Source organism: Puma concolor, chromosome C2 (genome assembly GCF_028749965.1).
Source record: "Puma concolor isolate L17-30 chromosome C2, mPumCon1.1.hap2, whole genome shotgun sequence".
Lineage (NCBI taxonomy): Eukaryota > Metazoa > Chordata > Mammalia > Carnivora > Felidae > Puma > Puma concolor.
In genome coordinates this window covers 91,683,619-91,704,788 of record NC_141675.1, presented here as the reverse complement: position 1 = coordinate 91,704,788, position 21,170 = coordinate 91,683,619, and the positions used below count along the sequence as shown (strand labels likewise).

Here is a 21,170-nt window from a genome sequence, read left to right as displayed (position 1 = left end):
ATTTATTTATTTATTTATTTTTTAATTTTTTTTTTTTCAACGTTTATTCATTTTTGGGACAGAGAGAGACAGAGCATGAACGGGGGAGGGGCAGAGAGAGAGGGAGACACAGAATCAGAAACAGGCTCCAGGCTCTGAGCCATCAGCCCAGAGCCTGACGCGGGGCTCGAACTCACGGACCGCGAGATCGTGACCTGGCTGAAGTCGGACGCTTAACCGACTGTGCCACCCAGGCGCCCCAACTACTCTTTAATGTGTACATTGTATGTGCCTCAGGTGAAGAGCTGGCCAGAAAGCCAATCTCTCTCTACCACAGGCATAGGTGGGAAGATACCTTAGGTAATAGATTTACCTGGAATAATGCTGGAAGGGAAATCCCAGATCCTTCTGGCATTTAACAGATGGAGGGAAATATGGAGAGGCTGAATTCCAGGCCCTCTTAGGAAAAGGCTGACAGGGTCATGGTGTGGTGAGGTGAGTGGGTGTGTAGACTGAGGGAGCCCTGCTCTTTCCACGTCTCTTTGCTCACTTACAATCTAGACATGGGTTATGTAATATTTTAAATTAAACTTCTTTTCTTTTAATTTTTTTAATGTTTATTTATTTTTGAGAGAGACAGAGACAGAGAGACAGAGCATGAGCAGGGGAGGGGCAGAGACAGAAGGAGACACAGAATCCAAAGCAGGCTCCAGGCTCTGAGCTGCCAGCACAGAGTCCAAGGTGGGGCCCGAACCCATGAACCGTGAGATCATGACCTGAGCCAAAGTCGGATGCTTACCCAACTGAGCCACCCAGGCGTCCCTTAAACTTCTTAAGATAACTTGTGACAACACCTTTTCCATATTTCAGGGTGGTAGAAAATGAGGACTATCCCACTTAACAACGTTTCATAAATGTAATGACATGATGGAAATCCAGAAAGACTACACAGACTATGGAACTATGTAAAGAGAAACTTATTTTGCACTTACTGTTGTCAGTTTGGGGTATCTTAAATGCCATAACACATGGTATACATATTGACAGGACAATTTAAATCCTTTTGTGATCAGTACCAACTGAGACTCTTGAGGTATCTCAGTAATTTTTTGGTTAAATTCCAATTCTATTTCTTCTCCTGCTTGTTGTAGAATTGATGTCGAAACAGGTCCGAACTTAAGACCATACAGTGGATTTACAGAATTAACAATTACATCTGTCTGAAAAGAAAAAAAATGGACAGGAATCTTTGTTAAATTACTCTTTCTTAAATCTTTATTTTGCTGAGGCGCTTTTAAAAATACTGTTGAAGACCCTAAATTCACAAAATATCATTTGACAGTGGATAGAAACTCTTAAGTCCAAAGAATGACCATTTGATTGCCATGAGTCCATTTGTCCGATTCAGAAATTAGGTAAAATGTATAAATTATACAATTTTTATTGCAAACATCTGTCAGCTCCTTGCTGCCTTATACCCTCTATATTCCAAGATTCTAAGCATCTCCTGTGATTTGCTTTAACCTTTATCAAGAAATGGTTTCATTCCCTGCCCCATTTTACTATTTTTGTGTGAATTCTGTTTTGTTTTACAGAGAGTAGAAATAAAATTTCTCAGCGAACTTCTACCTCCTGATGTTTTTATTTATATTTTTAAAATTTTTTTAATGTTTATTTATTTTTGAGAGAGACAGAGTGTGAGTGGGGGAGGGGCAGAGAGAGAGAGAGGGAGACACAGAATCTGAAGCAGGCTCCAGCCTAGCAGCAAAGCTGGAACTCACAAACCTGTGACATCATAATTTAAACCCAAATTGGCCACTTAACTGACTGAGCCACCCAGACGCCCCCTGATGTTTTTATTTTTAAGGTAAGCAGTACATGGTTAAAGAAAGTACAAATGAGTTGAAAAAAGTCTTCAGCGGAAATAGGCCTCCCTCGTGCTGGGTTCCCTGGATGCCTCACTCACCCACCTGTCCTACAGGCAACTGCTCTTACCAGTTCTTCATCTGTCCTTTCAGCAATGAGCTGCACATACACATGGGCTGTATTTTCAGTAAAATCACCTCCTAGGCAGCCCTGAGAGCTGTGTGACAGGGGGTGGTGGCCTTATTTCCCCTCATGCTCAAATCCTCCTAAATCATCCTGGTGGCTTTGGCCCCCTTTGCGGGCAACCCAGGTACTTTTCATGGATGTTAATGAATGCTTCGCTTTGAAAGTGTGATCGGAATTTCCAATCTGGGGGCACTGGCACCCTTTAAAAATTTTATAGTTCTTGGGGCGCTTCGGTGGCTCAGTCAGTTAAGCGTCTGACTTCGGCTCAGGTCATGATCTCACAGCTTGTGGGTTCGAGCCCCAAGTCAGGCTCTGTGTTGACAGCTCAGAGCCTAGAGCCTGCTTCGGATTCTGTGTCTCCCTCTCTCTCTCTCTGCCCCTCCCCAACTCACACTCTGTCTCTCTCTCTCAAAAAATAAAACATTAAAAAAAATTTTTTTTTTAATTTTACGGTTCTTAATGGTGGTGGCAATAAGTAAATAGAATAAAATTTTAAGGTCCTTAATGGTGCTGGCAGTAAGTAAACAGAATAAAATTTTACTTTTATAAAAATAAAAGTAAACTGAAAGGGGTAAGTTATTCAACTAGGATATCTCCACTTTAATTTAAAAAAAGTTTTTTTTAATGTTTATTTATTTGTGAAAGAGAGAGAGACAGACAGAGTGTGAGCAGGGGAGAGGCAGAGAGCGAGGGAGACACAGAATCTGAAGCAGGCTCCATGCTCCCAGCTGTCAGCACAGAGCCTGACACAGGGCTTGAACTCATGAACCGTGAGATCATGACCTGAGCTGAAGTCAAACACTTAACCGACTGAGCCACCCAGGCGCCCCTCCACTTTAATTTTAAAGTGGCATATTAATGGGGCACCTGGGTGGCTCAGTTGGTTAGGCATGTGACTCTCAGTTCCGGTTCAGGTCACGATCTCACTGTTTCGTGAGTTCAAGCCCTGAGTTGGGCTCTGCATGATAATCGGAGCCTGCTTGGGTTTCTCTCTCTCTCTCCCCCTCGCGCTCTCTGCCCCTCCCCTGCTCACACTGTCTGTCTCTCTCAAAATAAATAAACTTAAAAAAAATTTTTTAAGTGGCATATTAATGACTTATTGAATAAATGTTTCATCTTGTGGGGTGGGTCCCCTCAGTCTTCTTCTCTAATTGTCTTGCTGGCGATTTGGGGTATTTTCTCACTTATGGTTAAGTCTATTTGATTGTGGCCATAGGAGAAACTTAAGTGTGACATCACTGGTCAGAAATAAAAAGAATATAGCCTTATATTCTTTCTCTTCCTCTTCCCTGCTGCCCCTTAACTTTTTCATCAATAATTTGCTGAACACCTAGATGCATGCATGCCCAGACTGGGCCCTGGGGCCACAGAGATGAACAAGTCATGATCCCCATCCTTAAGGTGCTCTGCCCAACAGGGGAGGTTCACTAACCCAGAAATATCCAGGTTCATGGTTACCCTGATTCTCTCTCCTCCTTGCCAGGGCCCTCACTTTTGTGCCCAATGAGCCCTGGCTAAATGCTAAGTTACCCTCTGTATTCTCCACAACCCCTGACACAGAGCAGTATACTAAGTATACAACTTACAGCTTCACCCAGATCTCCTGACTGGTCCTGACCAGTCCTGACTTGTCTAGTCCATTATTTTCAGTCTGTCAACCACTTCTGTGTCTCTCTGATCAAGTCATTCTAAGCAGCCAGGCTGCCACTCTCATCAGTTCATACCCATCATAACTTGAGATCAAATTCAAAACCCATGTCTCCTGAAGTAATCTTTCTTGGTCTACTACATTCTTGTCACAAATTTACATACTCTTAAATACTGCGAATTTATTTTGTATTAAGACTTTTTTGTTTAATAGTGATAGGTTGCTTCAGAAATGTTCAGATGGTTTGTTTCCCCGATGGGATTTTTCAAATAGAGAATTTTTTTCTTAGATAAAAAGAGGATAATAGGGGCGCCTGGGTGACTCAGTCTGTTAAGCATCTGACTCTCAATATGCGTTCAGGTCCTGATCTCACGGTCGTGAGATTGACCCCCACATTGGGCTCTGTGCTAAGTGTGGAGCCTGCTTATGATTCTCTCTCTCCCTCTCTCTCTGCCCCTTCCCCACTCACACTCTCTCCCCCTCAAAATAAATAAATAAACATTTTTAAAAAGTATAATAGATTTCAAGTTCCTTGGAATCAAAGATTGTTCCATTTCCTCGTGCTACCTAAGAATAATGACAATAATAATCATAAATAGTTATCATGTGCCAAGCTCTATTCTAAACATTTTATGTGTATTGATTCATGCTCTAAGATATAAGTGCTATGATTATTCTCATTTTACAGGTGAGGAGACCCAGGACCAAAAGATAAATGAACTCGATTCAGATCACCCAGTTAGCAAATGGCACAGCTGGCATTCAAATCCAGAGGGACTATCTTTGAAGTTCATACTCTTAGCCTTAACAAGATGCTTTCTCAACAGCATCTGAAATAGTATGTATTAAGAAAAAATACCTGAGTGGTTCATTTGGTTAAGTGTCCAACTCTCAATTTGGGCTTAGGCCATGAACTCATAGCCCATGAATTTGAGCCCAAGTCAGGCTCCACACTGACAGTGCAGAGGCTGCTCAGGATTCTCTCTCTCACTCTCTCTGCCCCTCTCCCATTTGTGCTCCCCATACCTGCCTGTCTCTCTCTCAAAATAAGTAAACAAACATTAAAAAAAAAATACTTGGTAGGTAATCAGGGATCTCCTTTGGCAGGGGAAGAGATCAGAAACAAAGACTTACCTCCTGCTGTTCAATGTAGCCCTGGACAATCTGGAGAGTCAAATTGTTTACAATAATCGTGTTGACAGGTGGGGTGGCTTCTTGATTCACCCGGGATCCTGGCTTGTTCACCCCTAGGATTACTTCTGAAGCATTTTTAAAGGCAACAACAGTAGGGTACTCATTGCTTACCAGGTGAATTTCTTTCAAATTACCAGCCAGTTGCTTCCTTTGGAAATAAAAACTGATAGTTTCCACAATGGTCTGTGTACACAAGTCCAGAGGGAACTGGAAAATCCCAGAGCTCAGGGCTGGAATCGCTACTGTCTCAACGTCTGACTCGGTGACATAATTCAGAATATTTCTAATGGCCTTCTGCAGCTTACAGATACATCTCTGACGATCTTTTGCCACCCACCGGGGCCCAACAGCATGGATAATTAACTTGCAGGGAAGTCTCCCTGCTCTTGTGATAACTATGTTACCAGTTGGTATATTACCAAATCTGGAAATAAACCTTCGGCTCTCCTCTTGGATTTCAGGGCCTCCAGCATTCACCAGGGCCTGGGCCAGGCCTCCCGCATGAATAAGTTCTTCATTGGCTGCGTTCACCACAGCATCAACAGTGTGTCTGGTGAGGTCATCCCTCCAAACAGATAACTCCAACCCAGGAATGAGCATTTGTCTGAAGACTTGCAGAGACTCACTGTTACCTTCTGGGGACGGAGAGATGAGGGTACAGATACAGTCAAATTTATTCTGAAGGACTTCACACAGCTGACTCTCATTATTTTTTAAAATTGTGAAGGCATTGTGATCAATGGGAATTTGCCAACCATAGCCTTCTTCAAGAGTGGCAGTCTCTGGAAAAGGAGAGAAAATAAAAAATAAATGAGCAAGGGTTCCTTTGCAAAGGATATAATTCCATTTCACACCAGGACACTGAGCTTCCCACGTGCAAAAGAGATGAACTTCCTCTCGCCCCCTTCCTGGTTCTCCTTTTCAACCAGACATGTAACTAGACCACGGATATACAAGAGTTGTTCATGAGAGGTCATCTATAAAGTGCTTAGTTTTGTGTCTGGCACACAGTAAGTACTCAGTAAATGGTATGTTACAGTGATGGTGGTGAGAAAACTATGTGTATGGGGACTCCCGAATTCTTAAAATCTATGTAAATACGGTGACTCTGGGAACCCATGCTTCAGGCCTATGTATGGGAAAGGACCTAATTATGAGTCAAATATATATGGAGGCTTTATTCCTAACTTGTTTGCTTTTGTCAGTGTCTCAGTTTGTGTTCTTTTAAAGCAGGCTCTGAAATAAGGATTTGAGTGTAAGTTTATTCGGGAGGTGACCCTAGAAAACACCAGGGGTGGGTGAGGATGAGGAGGGCGGAGTGAAAAGGAAGTAAGACCTGCAAGGAAGGAAATGAATACAGGGTGTGTTACAAAGCAAATGAAGTTTCACTTCACTAGGGGGCAGTGCAGATCATGTGTCTCAGTTCTACCACCAGAGGGGTAAAACCTGATATTTATTCAACTTCCATCAGTCACTGGTTGAGAATGCTTCTGTGGGGGCACGGTCCAGCAAGTGTGTGGAGCACTGATAGTGCTACAGTAAATGATTCTTCATCATACTCTACTTTCATGGCACAATTCTGGTGGAATTAAACCTAAGAAGTATTTTTATTGTATATGTGGCAGATAAGATGTGCTGCTCGGACCCCCCCTCCCCCAAACTTCAATGCAGTTATAAAGGGAGGAATAGGGTAAGGTAACAGCTTCCAGTTGTTAGTCATCCCTCAGGGTCCATGTCAGCTTTCCAGCCAAGGTCACAGTATCCTCAGGGTGGCACCCATCAACGGCTGAGCCCAGTCATTCACGTTCAACATAGGGCTTCTGTAATGGGTACTTTCAGGCTGGCAGAGCTCTGCCAGGTTTTCATTGTAGTCTCCACCACCCAGTCTGGTTTCTTTTCTTTTCCTTTCACAATAAACCTTGTGTACCCCTAACTCCATCTCAGTTTCTGCTTCCTGGAGAAACCCGTGACACTGTATTTCATGAAGCCTAAGCCACCATTATCACATGCCACTGAGAGAGGAAACAACGATGCCAGTTAAGCCAAGGCACTCTACTGACCGTTAGGGAGTAACCCTATTTCAGAGATGTGAAAAAATGTGTGTCACAAAACAGATAAAATAGTAAGTAATTACATTTTACTTCAACTCCCATTTTTAATCTGAGCCACCTAGAAAGATCTCTGGTGGCCTCAGTCTCTGGTGGCAGCATATGAATAGTCAAATCAAGTTGGCCTGTGCTTTGGTCAAAAATCTCACGTGGGCCACTCCTGTGATTAGGCAGGTTCCATTCGGCTCATACAACTTGCTAAGCACAAGGACAATCAGTGGGTCACTTCTGGCCACTATCAGCTCTGGGGCTGTGGTCAGAAGAGTCTCACATCTGGTGGGCAAAGCAAAAGATCAATGGGAGCACTAAGAGAATACGCCTGCTGGTGTCACACTGCCCCTGAAGCAGTCTCCCTTCTGAGGAATGTGCTGGGTCACCATGATGCCCTCTCACACCTGAGCACCTGGGGAGGGAGGAGACATTCTGCTTCTAGATTCCCCTTTCTCCAAGGAGGAAAGGCCTAAGCAGAGGTCCGCCGACACAAGAGTGAGGTGATCCTACCTGATTTCTCACTGTAAGCCACTGCTCCAGGACCCTGTGATAAATAAAATGGTTTTTAAAAAATTGCAAATGAACGACTACAGAATTACTGATAACAATTACAGCCTAATAAATACATAGCAACAAAAACTCCACGAAAAGCACTAGGTTTGAGGGGGAAGGGGAACACGTGTTTGTTTAATCTGTGTACCTGACATACTTGAAATACTAAATGTCCCAGCAAACACTGACCCTACCCTACTTCCCTGAAGGCCAATGAACTTCTAATTCAGGGTGAGATGAAGGGTTGGAGATTAACACTTGAAAAGGTCCAAAGGTCACAAACCAAAATGACCCCAAACTCCCAGAGAGGCCTCCAATCTCCAAAGGTTTGCGGGGTTTCACTAGACGAAACAGGAGACATGGGCACATGAACCTCATCAGCTACACCTCCCCATCTACCAGTAAGGACCCACTTTCAATGGTTTATTTCAGGACACAAGCCTGAACATAGCATTTTCAGTTTAAACACACGAGGTGCCTTTTCTCTATTCTCTGATTTTCAGTCCTCTCCTATCTTCCCCAACTCATCCTGCAAAGGCAGAATTGCTGAATGAGTAGATAGAATCAAAACGATGCTGAGATGACATTTTTTTAAAAATCACCCATCCTTGGGGCACCTGGGTGGCTCAGTGGGTTAAGTGTCTGACTCTTGATCTCAGCTCAGGTCTTGATCTCAGAGTCAGGAGTTCAAGCCCCATTGAGCTCTGTTTGTTTAAAAAGCAAACAAACAAACAAACAAACCACGCCCATTCTCATGTTGACTCTGTTGCTTACATTAGCACATTCTTGATTGCCCATCTCTCACATGGTGCAAGGTAAAAACTTTCATTGGGCTATTAAAACCAAAGAAGAATGCCAAGTAGAACTAAAGACCCCAGGATTCTGTTACAGGAAAAACTATTCATGTGCTGATCAAAGTTCATCATGTGTAGATACTTACACTTTCTACCTTGGAAAAGTCCATCCTCTAGGCCCCTGGGGTCTTTAGCCGTTTATACTCTGTTTTGTGTTTCCAAGCATAAACTTGTCATTCCCAAATATGGTTGCCTGCTTCTAGGAATGAATAGAAACGATGAAATAAGCACGGACTAGTTTCTCAGGGAATTTGGTAAGAATACACCATAGGAAGACTAAATATGATTTCTGATCTTGAGTAGTTTTTAATTTCATTGGTGAAGAAGCACACATTGTTTTTGCTGCTGTTGTTGCTGTTCGCCTTCTATCCTTCACAGAGAGGTTCCAGTTGAAACCTTCCCCGTAGTTCAGAGAAAGAAAAGAGCTATGTGGACAACAGCAGGGAAACCTTTAAGGGAAGAGGCAAGGGCAGAGCCAGGCCTTGAAACATGGAGCAAGCTTTTACATATCTAGGAGAGGAGGATGAAACCAAGAGGTAGGATTGAGCACTGCATTCAAAAGAAAAAAAAATGAGGAAAAACCGGACTTACGAGTGCATGAAGACGCCTGAAGGGTATCTGAAGAAAGAAGAAATTGTGCTTGTGCCAGTGAAGAGTGTGTGTTACTAAGTTTGTGATAAATATCCTTGATCAAAGTACAAAGCGGAATGTCAGGGGCGCCTGGGTGACTCATTCAGATGAGCGGCTGGCTGACTCTTGGATTTTGGCTCAGGTCATGATCTCACAGTCCTGGGATTGAGCCCTGCCTTGGGCTCCGTGCTGGCAGGATGGAGCCTGCCTGGGATTCTCTCACTCCCTGCCCCTCACCCACTTGTGGTCTCTCTCAAAATAAATAAGACTTAAAAAAAGTTGGGGGGGGGGGGTATTATGGATAAAAATCAGAAACTCTTAAAAAAATGTATCTTAAAAATTGTCCCTCTAATAGGGAGGAATTAAAGACTGGCAAGTTTTAGGAGAATGATGATGGCAATGCTTGAAGATACAGTTGCTCACCTTTGTTGCCCACATAGTTGCCTTCAGGCCTCTGAAATGATTTCTAATGCCTCTGTTGCAGAAAACTTTTGTTGCACTATCGACAGCAGCACAGCACTATCATTCTTTTATTGATTTATTGATTTACTGATTTATTTATGAGAATGAGAGAGCGAGAGAGCATGAGCCAGGGGAGGGACAGAGAGAGAGAGGAAGACACAGAATCCGAAGCAGGCTCCAGGCTCTGAGCTGTCAGCACACAGCCCAACGTGGGGCTCAAACTTACAAACCATGAGAGCATGACCTGAGTGGAAGTTGGATGCTTAACCAACTGAGCCACCCAGGCGCCCCCCCAGAGCACTAATCATTCTTAAGAATCAGGAAAAGCAGCAAGTCCAATAGAATCCCAAAATGCAACGACAAGATACATTTCTGCCTTTAGAGGGCACTGCTGTTTTCACAAAAGAAGGATGGCTTCAGTGTCTGCTTGGCTATGGGCTTCCAGTGGGCTTTTGCTTTAGATGCTGTTGTACTTGTTTTTCCTTCAGATCTAGGGATTTTCCTTGAAGACCTAGGGATAGACTTGGCAGTGGGAGTAGGGTTCACTTAAGCCCAAAGAAATTAGAAACAAGGAACATATTGCCCCATTCAGTCTCTTCCAATTTAAAAACAACAGTAATGGGGCGCCTGGGTGGCACAGTCGGTTAAGCGTCCGACTTCAGCCAGGTCACGATCTCGCGGTCCGTGAGTTCGAGCCCCGCGTCGGGCTCTGGGCTGATGGCTCAGAGTCTGGAGCCTGTTTCCGATTCTGTGTCTCCCTCTCTCTCTGCCCCACCCCCATTCATGCTCTGTCTCTCTCTGTCCCAAAAATAAATAAACGTTGAAAAAAAAAATTTTTTTTTAAAAATAAAAACAACAGTAAGAACAAATGCCTTCCCGATTTTCCATCAATGGTTCCTATTCTTTCTCTCCGTGGGTAGTATGAAGGAGTTGACTCTCCTCTTGTCCATCTGCATGCTCGGCACACTGTAGTCTGGCTCTCCATCTCACCCCAGCACTCCTCCATATGGTTAATCTCAGCAGTCTATCTTTTGTCTCAATCTTTACTTGACGGTTCTCTACAGCATTTCATTCTTTGATTCCTGAAACTCTGCCTTCTTGGCTTCTCCTATGCCAACTTCCCTGGGTTCTTTTGTTACCTCTCACCTTGCCTTTACAGGCCTTTTGCCTGGATTCACTTCCATGGTCTACTCCTTAATTGAATGCCCCAGAAATCTGTCTGACCGGTGCTTCTCAGCTCATTCGACCCACTCTCCAAGGGTGATCTCATCCACTCTCAAGGCTCCAACTCACCAGTCACAAATATGACTTCCATACCTATCTCTAGGCTATGCTTCTCCTGATCCTCAATTTTCAACTTCACCTGGATGTCCCATAGTCCCCTCACACACAGCCTCTGCAAAACTGGACCCATAATCTCTCCCTCCCTACTCCCTAACCCCTACCGTTCTCACCAGCCCCTCCAAAATCCACACATTATCTCCTGGATTCCACAGTACAGTAAATGATATACCATTTTCCCACTCAAATCAGAAATCTAGAATCTTCTCCATTGTGCCATATTCAACCCATCACTGGGTCCTGACCACCTAAATTACTTTCACATTTGCCCCTACTCTCCTTGCCCACTGACAAAATTTCATTTCAGGGCCTCAGAACCTGTTGCCTTGAGGCAATACATTCTTTTTAAAGATTGAAATGTAGGGGCTCCTGGGTGGCTCAGTCAGTTAAGCTTTAAGCATCCAACTCATGGTATCAGCTCAGGTCATGATCTCACAGTTCGTGAGTTCAAGCTCCGTATCAAGCTCTGTGTTGTCAGCACAGAGCCTGCTTGCAATTCTCTCCCTCCTGTGCGTGTGCGTGCACTCTCTCTCTCTCAAAATAAATAAATAACCTTAAAGAAAATAAAGATTGAAATGTATTCAAGTTTACATTTTATTGTTTGAGCAGGTATAATGTTTACTGGTTCACATTTACACAAATTTAAAAGTCTCCCTCCCGTACCCCTAAGCTTCCTTCCCAGATGCAATCAATGTTATTAGCTTGTCCTGGATCCTTTCAGAGGCATTTTTACACACAAGGTAGCATCTTTTACACACTCTTCTGCATTTTGCCTTTTTCATGTCATGTATCTTTGAGATCTTTCCATGTTACCACATAAAGGGTTTCTTCATTCTTTTTGCTGCTTTTTACATTCTATTGTATAGATGCACTATAAGCTATTAAACTTCTAGGTCTTCCTATTTATGGATAGTTAAGGAGTTCCCAATCTTCTGCTATTGTAATAAAGGCTGTAAAGAACAACTTTGTACTTAGGTCAATTGACACAGGTGTTAACTGATCAATGAGCATATACTTTTAAAAATATGGGTACTAAAAAAACTTAAAATTACCTACACACCTCCTATCCTATTTCTATTGGTCGGCATTGACCCAGACACTTCCTCTGTCCCATCTCACCTCCTCCAAGACCAAGTGCCCCTCCCTCTGTGCTTCAGACCCAGGGATCCTAGTGCCTCAGATGCTCCCCACCCCTCACTCTTAATTAAGATTCTGCTTCCAACTTACTCTTGGAGGCCTTCAAAAGATTTTGCTTCTTTTTTTTTTTTTAAAGATTTTTTTTTTTTCAACGTTTATTTATTTTTGGGACAGAGAGAGACAGAGCATGAACGGGGGAGGGGCAGAGAGAGAGGGAGACACAGAATCTGAAACAGGCTCCAGGCTCTGAGCCATCAGCCCAGAGCCTGACGCGGGGCTCGAACTCACAGACCGCGAGATCGTGAGCTGGCTGAAGCCGGACGCTTAACCGACTGCGCCACCCAGGCGCCCCAGATTTTGCTTCTTTATTCACAAGTCCACCTTCCTTTCCCAGCCCCTGAGGTCAGGGCCTCTGCTCTCATCTTTATTTCCTGGTACGCAGGACGTTACCCAGGTCGGTACTGTTAGCCAAATCGAGGCCTCAGGGTACAAAAGTCCCAAGGGCCACTCTAAAGGATAGAGTTGGAGGGAGATAACTGCAGACATGTCATAATGCAGGTAAACAAATTCAAATTTTAAAAGAAATGTAGGTACGTTTTACCCGAATTCACAATGTGAATTACATTTTCGCCGCAAATAATAGTAACAACAAGAAGAGTTAATAAAAGGAATCATAAACACAGGAGAAACTTAGTTTGACGTAGAGCCCTGCGCCGTCCCCATCCTCACAAGGGGACGCAGGGCCCTGGGAACCCGCTTCTGGAGCCCCCACCCCCACCCCCCCCACCCCGCCCGAGCCCGCAGGAGAGAAGCGGCAGCGCCCCCCAACCCCAGGCCGGCGGCGGGTCAGGGGCTGAGGGGCTTGGACCTACTCACCCGGCGGGCGGGCCACAGCAGGGAGGGCGGCCCAGAGAGGAGGGGGAACGACTCTGCAGAAACGGGGAGGGATTTCCGGAAAAGCGAAACTGAAACTTTGCGGCCCAGGGCGGCGGAGCGCGGCGCACTCGCGCCCCGGCCTAGACGCACCCCCGGAGCCCGACGACGCCGAGAGCCATGGCCTCGACCCTCCGTTCTCCGTCCCCGCTGCTGGTGAGGGTGTCCGAGTCCAGCCCCCGAACACGCTTGAAGCTGGGAATCTACTTCCAGAGCCAGAACTCTGGCGGCGGGGAGTGCACCGTCCAGCCCCTCGACCCCAGGGACCAGGTCACCTTCCAGGTGACGTTCATGGAAAGGGAAGGTGAGCATCGGGCCGCTGCGGGTGCAAAGGGACCCGGCCCTGAGGGATTCCAAGCAGACCCAGGTCAACGTGACGTAGGAGACAGAGGGCGGGAGAAAGCACAGCACCGGGTCGTGAGCATGGGGTGAAGGTGCACACAGGAATTGTGTCTTTCCACAAAGGGTCAGCTTTATTCGGCATATATATAGCAAAGTTGACCACAATTATAAAGCAGGTTCAGGATTCCACACTCAGTGACATTTCACCATGTGATTAAACTTCACTTCTTACACAGCACACGGAGCGGGACAGAAGACGAGCCACACAACAAAGTAACAGAAGGGTGTAGGAAGTTAACGAACTAAAGGTGAAATCAGTCTGTGAGCGCGCAGTTGAGATAAGGCCTCTCTCTTGTTGGGGTCAGCTCTCAGCACTTACTGCTTATTATTTTCAAGCGGTGAAGGATCTCAGCTCTCTTCGTAGATCAGTCGGGCAGGACCTTCCTCTGCAGCTGCCTTTTTTTAAGTGGTCTGACATAGAGAGGTCATGTCTGAAGAGTCTGACAGTTTGCTGCAAAAATCCCGTCCTGCTTTTTAAAGGGATTTAATTGGTCTTGGGCCTCTGCCGACCTCCTCTGCTTCTGCTTGTTATCAGTTCTGGGGTGTCAGCTGATGCTGGGCCCAGCGATGTCTCTTAGCTGCAGTACCTTTAACTACTTGTGTCATTGCTTGACCCAGGCCCCTGTTTGACATAAGAGACTCCGTTTTGCTTGCTACACACTGTCTGGTGGGGAGAGGAATGGTGGGGGAGGGCCTCTTGCTGCCCAAAGATGCAACCCAACAGGGAGACGAGAGCCCAGTAGTGCCCAGTTGGTTGGTGATCTGATCTGACTGCATTTTTTTAATTAATCAATTAATTTATGAGAGAGACAGAGACAACATGAGCAGGGGAGGGGCAGAGGAAGGGGAGAGAGAGAATCCCAAGCAGGCTCTGTGCTGTCAGCACAGATCCCGATGTAGGGCTCGAACTCACGAAACCGTGAGATCATGACATGAGCCAAAACCAAGAGTCAGATGCTTAACCAAGTAAACCACCCAGGGGCCCCTGATCAGACTGCATTTTAAAGTTGATGCTTTCCAGTATCCTCATCCTGACTCAAATTTCTTAGCTCTGGGAAGAACACCTTTCCCTCCCCTAGATACCTGTAAACTCTTGTCATTTAGGAATTCTATTTTTGATTCTTGCTCTTTTCACTTAACTTTATATAATGAATATTATTCCATATCATTAAAATGGGAAGTTGGAGACATTTTCAGAAACGCGACTTTTAAAGAGTAGACTGTATTCCATTATCATGAGCTTTCATTTCTACAGCTGCCCCCGTTAGAGTTTGAATAGCTCCTGCACAGATGCCCTGTCATCAGTCCACCATTCCAGGATGCAGGGAGCAGCCTTCCTGGGAAGCTGCTGGGGCAGGGTACAGATGCGCGAATAAGAGGTTTATTTGAAGCCTTTCCCATGTGTATGTATGTGTTAAATGTTTCCACTGAAGCTAAAGAGAGAGTCTTGAAGAAAGAAAAGCATCAAATTATGATTGACAACAAACTTGTGACTGTTTTTCTGGAGCCCACTGAGAATCCAACAGAGAAGAATGCAAGACCCAGAACATCTTCACTGGCACAGTCACAAGATGCTTCTGGTGAGAGGCATCCAAACAAAGAACATATTCCTAATGCCGTGGATTCCTGTGTCCAAAAGGTGAGGACTGAAAGAAGGAGGTGGGTATGTTCCTGCACCTTCTTCTCCATTCACCATATCTTTCATTATTGATCCAGCCACCACTTGCTGAAGACTTACTTGGAGGCGGGTACTCTTTTAGGCCTTGGGGCATAGAAGTGAGCACAATAGACAAGGTCCCCGCTGGGTGGGGAGGTACATAGAAAGACAAGAAGCAAGTAAACAAGATAAGTAAAATAATTTCAGGCAGTGATATGTGCTATGAAGAAAATATAATAGGGTTTTGCCTTAGAGGGTGACAGGGCCAGGGTGAGGAAGGGGAAGGGAGTGGTGCTGCTTCTGACCAGAAGTCAGAGACAGTTTCTCTGAGGAGATGACGTTTGGCCTGAGACTTGAGTGATGAGAAGGAGCCAGCCATGCAGTCATTCAACCAATCAATATCAACTGCCTGCTGTGTGCCAGGCACTGTCACAGGATCTGGAGACCACTGTTGTAAATAAGATATCAGGAAAAAACCTCTCAAATGAGATAGTGTCTGAGTAGAGACATGAATGAAGTAAGGGAGCTAACTAAGTGAGGTAAGAATGTCTGAGGCAGAGGGAAGCACAAGTGCAAAGGCACTGAGACAGGAGCTTCTATCCTCAACCCCAAGGCTTCAAGGAGGGAGACAGGTGTGACTAAAAGGCAGTGGGCAAGGAAGAGAGTGACAGGAAAGGAATTTGGAGAAGTAGCCAGAAGTCAGGTTTTGGGGGGATGAAGGTAGGGACTTTGGATTTTAACTTCAATATTAGGGGATTCATCTGATCAATCATTTTGAACCAGGGGAGTAGGGTGATCTGATTTACATTTCTAAATGTAATGTAACGGTTGCTGTGTGGAGGACTGAGTGTCCTCAGAAGGGGCCAGAGCAGAAGCAGGAGGTGAGAGCCCAGTTAGGAGGGCTTGCAGCAGGCCAGGAGCAAGATGACAGTGGCTTGGAGTCTGGGTGGTCCTGATGGAGGTGTAAGAAGTGGCCGCATTCAGAGAAACATTTGAAAGAAGATCTGGAGGAAGGACGTTACATGTGGAGGAAATAGCACATGCAAAAACCTTGAGGGGAGCAGATCATAGAAATCTGGCTTTTCGATTACATTCAATTTGCCTCTGTCCTTTTTAGCTTAACTGCTGTTTTTTTGTCCTATATTAGAGCTTCTCAAAGGACAGGATTTAGAGGGCCCAGCAATACTGCATGCAGTTAGGTGTTTAATTTTTGTTTTTGTTTCTGTTTTTAAAAAGGAGGGGAGTTGAAGAAGTGAAAAAACTGAATAGGAAAAAAAAGAATAGGAAAAAACATCCTTTTCAGATTTATGACTCCCTTCCAAGCTCACGGACTCTTGTGAGAACCACGGCTGCTGGCCCGAGAGCAGAAGTACCTTCCCTTCACTCCATTCCCCAATAGCGGAGAGAGTGGGAGGCTCTAGAATCCGGAATTCTTGTCCACGTCACTTGTTAAATACGCCTCGTGCCCAGGCTCTACAGTTACATCAGACTCTCTGGAGATGGACCTGGTCCTTGGCTTGTTTGTTTGTTTGTTTGTTTGTTTTTCTTTTGCTTTGTTTTCATTCCCCAGGTGATTCTAATGTGCAGACAGAGCTGAGAACCTCTGGGCTGTAGCATACGGCATCCTCCGCAAAAAGGGTTTGAAAGAAGTCACCCTCTCTGCTAAGGGAAGACATAATGGCTATTTGTCTGGTCTCTAGACACTGTCCTGACAGGAGACTGTTGAGCTGATGTCTGACAGATTTTGTTTGTTCCTTTTAAAATTTCAGATCTTTCTTAGTGTCACAGCTGACCTGAACTGTGACCTCTTCTCTAAAGAGCAGAGGGAACACATAACCACCATCTGCCCCAACATCAAAAAGATGGAAGGGCACAATGGAATTGAGAAGGTGTGTGGTACCTTCGGAGATATTGAAAAAATACATCACTTCTTGAATAAGCAGCTCCGGGAAAGGGGGCAGAAACATGAATCTTCCTCTTTGACAACAGAGAAGGAGCCAGTCCATCAGCACCAGAACGGCTGCCCTTATTCCCCTGAACCAAAAAACAGGGCAGAAGAAAAAAGTGGCCATTTTGAAATTCCCTTGCCTTTCTTTGAATACTTCCAATTTATCTATCCTGATAAAATGGACTCAATACAGAACAGATTTGGTGTAAAAATAATAATCCAGCAGAGTTCGAACATAGTCTATTTAGACTTCACCTCGAATCAACCAGGTGACCTCAGAGCAGCTCAGGAGTTTTTTGTCAGTGAATTTCAGAAAACTGTAGGACTTCTGGAGCAACAATGTGTTGTTTTCGCAGACAGTAAGCAGGCAAATAAAATCAAACAGGAATTGAATCATCGGTTTACAAAGCTCCTTATAAAAGAAAAAGGAGGAGAATTAACTCTCCTTGGGACCCAAGATGACATTTCAGCTGCCAGATATTTTTTTGCTCTGAAAGACTCTGAAAGTCCTGTCATGGGACCTGTGAAAATATCAACTCCCAGATGCATGATGAATGGAATTGAAGTTGATACTTTTCAGTATAAGCTTTTAGAAGCTGAAATACTCCAGGAGATACCAAAGATAGAAAAAAAGTATGACACTCAATGTAAGGTTTCAGGAAACACTGAGAAAACCTGCATCCTATTTGAACCTAAGGACAAGGAATTAGATCTGTCTGCCCATGCTTATGCAAGTTTCATTGATGTCTATCAACATGTGTCATGTCAAGTGTTGAGAGAAGTTCTTTCCCTGAAACCTTTGGGCAAAGAGAGAATGCACTTACATGGGACCAAGTTTGCTGATGGCTTTAGGAAAAAGCATCCTAATGTACACTTTGTACTGAATCAAGAGTCAATGACTTTGATTGGATTGCCAGATCACCTTGCAAAGGCAAAGCAGTATATCTTTAAAAAAGTGGGGATGTCCCCATTAGCTGGAGACAAATGGAATGAGGACCACGAAACATCCATGGACATTGACAGTAATGATTCAAAAACAGCTTCACCCACATTCCAGCACCCTGCCGGTTCTGGGGCGTCAGGCATGGACAAGGAAGAGGACATATGTAGCATCTGCATGGACATGATTAGTAACAAAGAAGTGCTACCCAAGTGCAAGCACGCATTCTGCTCCCCTTGTATCAACAAAGCCATGTCCTATAAACCGGTCTGTCCTGTGTGCCAGACTTCCTATGGTATCCAGAAAGGCAATCAGCCAGAGGGAACCATGACTGTCACTGTCCTAGAAGACTCACTTCCAGGTTATGAATCCTGTGGCTCCATTGTGATTAATTATAACATGAAAGGAGGCATTCAAACAGTAAGTGTTTCTTGAGGTGCGTGGGTTTCTTTCCAGTATGTTAGAATTACAGAGCAAGAGACTGTTCTCTTGCCAATTACTGGATTTCCCAGGGTATTATTTTCATGGTTATATATGCAAGGGCTTTAAATAGTGATAAAGGTAGCAATGTTTGCTTATAACTTAGGTATCTTTTGTGTCTATTAAGGCAGAGAAAGAGTGAGTGGTGATTATGTGTTAGAATGGTGCAAATCAGAAGATGAATAGTGTTTCCAGCATGAACATAGGGAGAGAGGAGATATATGAATTATTGGGAATATGCACAAACCTTTAATATTTTGTTTGTTTTTGATTTTCCTTATCTACAAATGAGCATGTCTATCGGTAGAGTAAAATTTAGACATGGGAGTGTTTTCAGGTGATATTTTCTTGTCTTCATACAGGAAAAGCACCCAAACCCAGGAAAGGCATACTCTGGAGTACAACGAACAGCATACCTGCCCAATAATGAGGAAGGAATCGAAGTTTTGAGACTGCTTCGTAGGGCCTTTAACCAAAAGCTGATTTTTACGGTGGGGGAGTCTCGAGCATTAGGAATCTCAGATGTCATTACATGGAATGACATCCACCACAAAACATCCCGTTTTGGGGGCCCGCAAAAGTGAGAACCTTCTGAAACATAATGATTGCTAAATAGGATTTAGAGGTTATAAAATACGGCAATTTGAGGATGTGGCTATAAGGAGACTTTACAGCAGTGGGATTGGATACAATAAAGTCTTTTTTTTGAAGTATAGTTGATATACAATGTTATATTAGTTTCAGGTGTGCAGCTGTTGATTCCACAATTGTGTACATTAGGTGGTGCTTACCACAAGTGTAGTTAGTTACTATCACCATACAAAGTTGTTACTATATTCTGACTATATTACATATATATACAATATATATATTATATACATAATATAAGGTATATTATATACATTATAGATGTAATATTTATAATACCCTGACTGTATTCCCTGTATTTTTTTCATCCCTGTGACTTAATTTATTTTACAATTGGAAGTTTGTACCTTTTAGTCCCTTTCACCTCTTTTGCCTGTCTCCCCCAACCAGCAGCCTCCCTTACTCCAGCAACCACCAATTTGTTCTCTGTATTTGTGACACTGTTTCTGTGTGTGTGTGTGTGTGTGTGTGTGTGTGTGTTGTATTTTAGATCCGACGTGTAAGTGAAGTCATATGGCATATTTGTCTTTCTCTAACTTATATCACCCAGCATAATCATCTCTAGGTCTATCTGTGTTGTTGCAAATGGCAAGATTTCATCCTTTTTTAAAAAAAAGTTAATATTTATTTATTTTTGAGAGAGAGAGAGAGAGAGAGAGAGGGAGAGCTCAAGTGGGGGAGGGGCAAAGAGAGATGGAGAGGATCAAAGAGGGCTGTGTGCTGACATAAGCAAGCCCGATATGGGGCTTGAACTGTGAGATCATGACCTGAGCCAAAGCCAGGTGCTCAACCAACTGAGCCACCCAGGTGCCGCAGATTTCATCCTTTTTTGTGGCTGAGTAATATTCTATTACATAGCTATAGAGTGTATATACATATAGATAGATATATCTATATATATACATATATATACATATATATATATATATTTATCATTTGCAAGTATCATCTCCCATTCAGTATTTTGCCTTTTTGTTTTATTGCAAAAACTTTTTATTTTGCTGTAATCCCAACAGTTCATTTTTGCTTTTGTTTCTCTTGCCTGAGCATATCCAGAAGAAAGTTGCTAAGACCAACATCCAAGAGATTACTACCTATGTTTTCTTTCAGGAATTTTTTGGTTTCAAGTCTTATGTTTAGGTCTTTAATCCATTTTGAATTTATTTTGGGGTATGGTGTAAGAAAGTGGTCCAGTTTTATTCTTTTCCATATAGCTGTCCAGTTTCCTCATGGGTTCGAGCCCCGCATCGGGCTCTGTGCTAGTAACTCTGTGCTGGCAGCTTGAGGCCTGGAGCCTACTTTGGATTCTGTGTGTGTGTGTGTGTGTGTGTGTGTGTGTGTGTGTGTCTGCCCCCCCCAATCCACTCACACTCTATCCCTCTCTCAAAAATAAACATAAAAAAGAACTTAAAAAAAAAGGAATGCATCCTGAGACTTTTGAAAATTTACCAAATTTGAAAATTCTCCTGTAGAAAATTATTATTCTCCATAAAAATATAGTATAGTATGACTTTAGGAAAGTGACTGCTTACCAATGAGCTGAAAATGAAAACATCTTGGTGGAAGGCAGATCCTGGGCAGACAGCTAGGCTCACTTACCAGCTAAATGACTCACCTCTACACACTTACAAGTGATTATAAGTCATCTGTCTTTAAGATTGTTTTCAATGTTTGCAACACTGAATGTTAATGCCAGGAATCTACTGTACAGATTTCTTAAGACCATTTGTGAAGAAGCTAAAGGGCTTTTTCCTTCTGCAGGTTTGGCTACCCTGATCCTGGTTATTTGAAACGTGTTAAACAAGAGCTGAAAGATAAAGGAATTGAGTAAGAAAACTGCTGGAAGGATGTCTTGAGCCAAGCTTTCAAAAGACACAGTTGAAGAAACATATTTAAATTTTTTTTCATCTCAAGAAGTGGTCTGTTTAGAAGTAAGAATCTACTAGTCTGTCATTTCTGGAGTGTTACTTTTTATGGAAGATAAAAGTTCTAGGGGCGCCTGGGCGGCTCAGTTGGTTGAGCATCCAACTTCTGCTCAGGTTGTGATCTCACAGTTCATGAGCTCCAGCCCCACACTGGGCTCTCTGTTGTCAGCATGGAGCCCACTTCAGATCCTCTCTGCCCCACCCCCCTCCCTCCCCTGTACTTTCTTTCTGTCTCAAAAATAAACATTAAAAAAATTAAAAATTAAAGAAAGCTCCAAAATCAATGTGA

General features: G+C 43.7%; 2 protein-coding genes across 6 annotated transcripts in view; one reads left to right on the top strand and one right to left on the bottom strand.

Moving 5' to 3' along the window:
• PARP9 (poly(ADP-ribose) polymerase family member 9) overlaps window positions 1–13,730 on the bottom strand; it is a 37,978-nt gene extending 24,248 nt beyond the window's left edge. The window contains exons 1-7 of one of the 5 annotated variants that reach the window (XM_086675258.1): window positions 12,825–12,913; window positions 12,316–12,457; window positions 12,039–12,070; window positions 8,465–8,577; window positions 7,483–7,516; window positions 4,814–5,655; window positions 972–1,199 (exon numbers count right to left, since the gene is read on the bottom strand). In XM_086675258.1, the coding sequence (XP_086531384.1) occupies window positions 972–1,199; window positions 4,814–5,655; window positions 7,483–7,516; window positions 8,465–8,488 (1,128 nt within the window). In that variant the 5' untranslated portion in view covers window positions 8,489–8,577; window positions 12,039–12,070; window positions 12,316–12,457; window positions 12,825–12,913. Of the gene's footprint in view, window positions 1–971; window positions 1,200–4,813; window positions 5,656–7,482; window positions 7,517–8,464; window positions 8,578–12,038; window positions 12,071–12,315; window positions 12,696–12,824; window positions 12,948–13,602 lie in introns of those variants that run through there. The other 4 variants (XM_086675257.1, XM_086675260.1, XM_086675259.1 and 1 more) reach the window with 4 other exon arrangements.
• Window positions 12,805–21,170, top strand: DTX3L (deltex E3 ubiquitin ligase 3L). The gene is made up of 5 exons (XM_025913953.2): window positions 12,805–13,185; window positions 14,717–14,922; window positions 16,710–18,248; window positions 18,671–18,888; window positions 20,718–21,170. Exons 1-5 carry the CDS (start codon window positions 13,002–13,004, stop codon window positions 20,785–20,787), a joined length of 2,217 nt encoding a protein of 738 aa, XP_025769738.1. The 5' UTR covers window positions 12,805–13,001; the 3' UTR covers window positions 20,788–21,170.